This window comes from Triticum aestivum, chromosome 4D (assembly GCF_018294505.1).
Source record: "Triticum aestivum cultivar Chinese Spring chromosome 4D, IWGSC CS RefSeq v2.1, whole genome shotgun sequence".
Lineage (NCBI taxonomy): Eukaryota > Viridiplantae > Streptophyta > Magnoliopsida > Poales > Poaceae > Triticum > Triticum aestivum.
The window spans coordinates 180,448,454-180,453,878 of NC_057805.1; the positions used below are offsets into that span (position 1 = coordinate 180,448,454).

The 5,425-nt window shown below is 41.6% G+C and overlaps 1 protein-coding gene across 2 annotated transcripts; it reads right to left on the minus strand.

The window, feature by feature from the left end:
* Window positions 1–241: 241 nt before the first annotated feature.
* LOC123097214 (heterogeneous nuclear ribonucleoprotein 1) lies at window positions 242–4,671 on the minus strand. 2 transcript variants are annotated; one of them, XM_044518930.1, is made up of 4 exons: window positions 4,471–4,671; window positions 3,944–4,191; window positions 2,628–3,806; window positions 242–874 (listed from the first exon to the last, which is right to left on the minus strand). In XM_044518930.1, the coding sequence occupies exons 2-3, from the start codon at window positions 4,163–4,165 to the stop codon at window positions 2,637–2,639; spliced, it is 1,392 nt and encodes a 463-aa protein (XP_044374865.1). In that variant the 5' UTR covers window positions 4,166–4,191; window positions 4,471–4,671; the 3' UTR covers window positions 242–874; window positions 2,628–2,636. The 2 variants fall into 2 exon arrangements, with proteins under 2 accessions (XP_044374865.1, XP_044374864.1); XM_044518929.1 differs by having other exon boundaries at window positions 4,356–4,665.
* Between the last annotated feature and the right edge of the window lie 754 nt (window positions 4,672–5,425).

Sequence of the window (5,425 nt, forward strand, 5' to 3'; positions counted from 1 at the left end):
TTATTCTCCCAAATTTAAGAGGTGTTGAGATTAACTAATTATTACAACTCATTGTTTGATGAAGCAAACAGAAGTCCAGAACAAAAGATACTATTACATGTTAGTTGATTATACTATGCAAGGAAGGCACAAGAACCTAAAGAACATATAACAGCAGAGGCACTAGACAGACAGATCCAGATGAGCAGTTTGCAGGGGAATCAGAATGTACAGATGTTCCAGCAAGACACAAAATATAGCCTTGGAGAAAGAAAAGAAGCCTCAAAATGAATTAGAATATATTGTAGCATTGTTATTCTTTGGGACCCACAATGGGCATCCCTCAAAAGTTGCACTAGGAAAAACACAGACCAGACCTCTGGTACATACACTTCAGTAATAAGATAAAAGAAAAGCCAAAGGGGGGGGGGGGGGGGATTTATCATCCTGATAACAAGAGCTACCACACAATTCAACGAACACTAAAGCAGTTTCTACTATACGAACAAAAACCCAAAAAGGGGTGGGTCTATATTTGGGGGGGGGGGGGGGGGGGGGGGGGGGGCAGCGCCGCCGTACAACTGAACACTCTTCAGACATATATATCCCGCAATCTTCACGTCTCAACCAAGAAAAAACCCAGGGTTGCCAAAACCTAAACTCGCTGTAGAAATCCGAAACCACAATCTCAAACCTTACATATGCAAATACGCTTAAATGATCTTCCGAGGATATATATCTGATCTCTTCAACCAACTCCCTGGTTAGCTCTATTAACTAACCCATGCCTTTTAATCATGTGAAGTTCAAAATTTGCACCTGATGCACCTGCGGTTCTCTTCTCATCCTATTATGAATTGCTGTATGCGAAAAAGATTCCTAGGCGGCGTCATTCCTGCACAAAGCAAACAGATAAGTTAAAGCATAATTAAGACTGTACAATAACTGAAGCAAGGAAAAAAGCACAAACAAGTTGCTTCAATGGTGCCTTTTAGATCTCAGCAGTGTTAAGTGTCATCCAGAACAACCAAATATTGATGTTGACAAATGCAGTATGAGTATGATGCTTGGCCTAAAATGATCGGGTGAACCCACATTAACAGTCTATGTTCTAAGAGAAAGAGCTCCTTTGAACTGTCCAAATGATATCCAGCATATAACAATCTACGTCATTTGAAACTTGAATAGTTTGAGCAAGCCAAAATGGATTTACTAGACATGATGCCATGGTAATTGATGACACAAGTATTAACTGTTAAATTTGGAAAATACAATATAAATTGGTTCAGCTATAAAAAGTAAGTCCTTGGACCATATTTTAGCTTTTAGCTCTAGTCATAAAGAAGCAAAGATTGGTCTATTAAAAAAAACGACTTATATCAACCAGCAATGAGACTAGATTGAAGGAAATATCAGTATGTGAAAGGGGCAATATATTCCAAAGTACCATACAAGTGTTCGATACCTAAAGATTGGTTCTATAGGCCTAAGATCTGTAGTAGTTTAAGTGCCAGATATTCAATTTTACCATGGGTAACAAAAATGTATAAACATATACAAAAGCATGGAATAGTTTCTTTTCAAGTTGGAGAAGATGGCCAAGGAATAACAGTTCGCACGATTTTCTAAATAAAAGCACTACAGTATAATTTTGAACAAAAGTGTATACTGGAGATACAAGTACAACATGCATATTCATGTACTAATACACCTCGTTGTCGTTGAATATATTACTGGACTAATATGTTTCGTATAAGTAAATATGAGGTGCAACAATTCTTTCATATGGGCTCATGGCTGCAGTTCATGGATGACCAGCGTTTCCATGTGGATTAAATAATTTGAGATGCAGGTTAAGTTCACAGATGACAAATGTTTGAATGTGAAAAATAGTAATCAAGTTTCTAGGACAAGACAGTATTACAGTTCAAAGTAGCACAAATAAAAAGAAGGCAACAATGGATTTAGCTCTTGTTAATACTGCAAGCTTATCATACTACTTTAATACCATCTTTGTAGGTTCATGTTCAAAATGAATCTATACCATAACGTGGCAAAAGTTTTTAAATCCAATCAACTTATGTGTTCATTTCATAACAATTTGCAATATCCATCATAAACAACCATGAACCATTATATCATTTTCACGTAACAATTGGAACGTGAAGAACATAGACAATTTGCAATATATATCATATACAATCATGAATCATCGAAATCATCCTAATGTAACGATTGGGACATGAAGTAGATAGACAATTAACAATTTTAATTGATGGTAACGACATCTTTTTAGTTCAAATGACAGTAACTTCTGTATCATGGTGCTATGGTTCAACTGATCAATGCCTGTCTAGATTTCATGGACATGCAAATGTGACTACTACATATATGCATTATCCTGGGAGAACCAAGGCCAGTGTTGGTATATTTTGTATATGAAACTTGAGCATTAACAATGGCATTTAACGCAGGGGATACGACATATTTGAAGCTACATTGTCTAAGCATTAGTACCATCAGTTCAGTGGAAAGTTCCAACTTTGAGGGTCTTTATCTGATGCTGCTAGTACATGAACTAGTACTTAAACATTTGCAAACTATATAAAGAAAAGCACAAGGGTAATACAATGAAGAAAAGACCTAACCTCTATCTGTTAATGCCCCATGTAACCCGCTGAGCTCTTTGCTGTAACATCTGAAGCTGCATTCCCAAGCCCATATCCAAATGGGCTGGTTCCATCAAGCTCAGATCCAGATCTCCAAGTTGTGTCTCCATAGATGGAGCCACCACCACCCGCTGACGAATCTCCAAAGTTCCTCCCATATCCATTGCTTGACTGGTTGAGTGAAGTATTGACGCCACCTGATCCAGTGTTCCTTCCATAAGCACCGGGACTCAGATTGAAGTTGTTTTCAGTCGATCCATAACCAAAGCTCCCACTGCCATAGCCCGAGCCAGCGTTAGCACCCTGAGCAGGCACAGGAGGGGTTCCCCAATTCACATTGTTATTCCCGATTCCACCAAGCCCCCCATTTGCAGATGACATGAAGGAATTAGAGTTTGCAGAGTTGGAAGAGTAATTGAGACCTGAATTACCCCACAGATTACGAGCCAGTGAGTTGAACACTGACCCAGAAGTGTCGTTGACTCCACCATAGCTAATGTTGCTATTGTATCTACCCGAATTACCACTGTAGTATGGATTGATCTGCCGTCCATACTGGACACTGTTGTTGAAGTTCGAGCTACCGCCAATACCTGGGTTCATCCCTGGGTCAAAGTTCATACCAATTCCATAACCACCACCAAAAGAAGGATAACTACTACGGCCGCCTGATAGAAGCCCAAACCTTGCATCCATCCTCATTCCATAACCACCTACCGGGCTCGGACTGTAACCTTGGGTATATCCATTGAGAAAGCTATTGGTTCTGTTCATAACATAATTGATTCCGCCAGCAGGAGAGCGCATGCTAGGTCCAGGTGATAGCTCCTTAGGAACAGCCCTCTTGACTTCAACCATCTTACCATTTAGTTCATGGAATGTCTTGAACAATGCCTTGTCCACAGCGTCTTCAGAATCGTACGTTATGAACCCAAACCCTCTAGGACGCTGTGTGTTGTGATCATACATCACCACAACATCAGTGATCGTGCCAAACTGCTCAAAATACGTCCTGAAGTCTGCCTCTGTCACGGTGGATGCAAGACCCCCAACGAAAATCTTCTTGGTGCGACTGGGCCCTGGTGATCCATGAGCACTGCCACCACTCTTGCTAAGAGCTTGCTGATCGTCTCTAGGGACAGCTTTCTTGGCCTCCACCTGACAGAACAATCCAAACATTCTGAATTTTCCACAATGATAGTAACTACAAAAAAAAAAGCTACAAAGCAATATAACAGCATGGATCTAGTACATCATCATGAACCTAGCGTACGTAAGCAAACACCGAGTCTTACCATCCGGCCGTCGATCATATGCTTCTCCATTATTACACGCTCTGCAACTGCTGGGTCGGCAAACACGATGAACCCGAAGCCCCGGGCGCGACCCGTGGCTCGGTCGCGCATGATGACAGCCTCCACCACCTCCCCGTACTTCTCGAAGTACTCCCGGAGGCGGTCCTCGTTGGTGTCCCACGAGATGCCACCGATGAACAGCTTCCCGGCGTCCGCCTCCATCTCCGGCTCCGGCTCCTACTTCCAACCTGCAAAGAACACAAAGACAGCAGCTTTCGCATCAGATCTTACGCCGACCGATCGAAACAGGCGCCATCGGATCAAGAAAACGAGCGCCGCCGCCGCCGCCAAGATCCGATCTTTAGCGCGCCGGCGATCCGGGCGGCAGATCTAAACACGGACGACGACGCACCAGGAATGCCCGGCTCCAAGAACCGATCGAAAGCGCAGGAATTGGGCACCAAAATGGAGCAGAATTTGGCGCGGCGGGGCGGAGAGAGAGCGGTGAATTCAAGGGCAGGGCGCACCGGTTGATCCAAGGAAGGGGTCTCGAGCTGGCTGCCTAAGATCTTGGGGGAGGCATGGCAACCTCAAAGGCCATACCACGGCACCACCACCTCCTCCTCCTCTTCCTCTCCTTCCTTTCTTGTTGTGTGTCTCTCTCTATTCTATCTCTCTCCTTCCTTTTTATTTTTTGTTTTCCTTTTGCTATTCTCTCTGTCTTTTCTTTTATGTCCTGTGAGGTGTTTATATATAGATGTCCTTGTAGTTTTTTATGCCCCTTTTTCTGCCTCCCTCCCCTCTCTCCTCTCTCTCTCTCTCTTACTTGCATTATGTAACGTTTCTGAAATTATGTGCATTTATTCCATGAATATATTTCTTCATTTTTTTTCTTTTGATCTAGTCAGATTATATGTATTCTTTTAGAATTTGATCCTTGTCAATGCTTATGCATACTCCCGTTTTGTAATGGTTCAAAATAAAACTACGTACATTGTTTTATTTATAAAACTACTAATTTTAGTTTCGAATGTATCGTCCTAATTTCTTTCAATTTGACGAAAAAAGTCAACGTATAATCAAATTTGATTTTAGGTTTTGTAGTAACATTCGTTCTTCTTGTGGTAATTACTTGTGCCCTACACTATTGCCTACCCAGTTATCTTATTACCTCATTTTTCACTTGCCCACGCGATTATTAAAACATCCATATTTTTCCTCGTGCACCCTCACGTACCTCGTGCAATCTTGTGTGTCGCCGTGGCTTAGTGCTGGTTGTTTCGTGAGGGTAATTACACGGTTTTGTCGGTGATGTCGAGAATCAGTAGAGTTGCACATTGTTTTTCTCTTCATGCGTGGCACTACATGCATATAGTTTTATTTTATTTAGATAGAATATATTAATTCTATTTGATAGGTTACCCTAAATCATTTTTTAATAATCATGGAGCCATGTATGAAGTGTTATACGGTAGTATATAC

Bases quoted from the DNA above. Each gene is read 5' to 3' on its own strand.
- LOC123097214 (XM_044518930.1), bottom strand. From the start codon at position 4,165: ATGGAGGCGGACGCCGGGAAGCTGTTCATCGGTGGCATCTCGTGGGAC. The intron at 3,807-3,943 runs GTAAGACTCGGT...TTGTTCTGTCAG, and splicing joins ATATGATCGACGGCCGGATG to GTGGAGGCCAAGAAAGCTGT.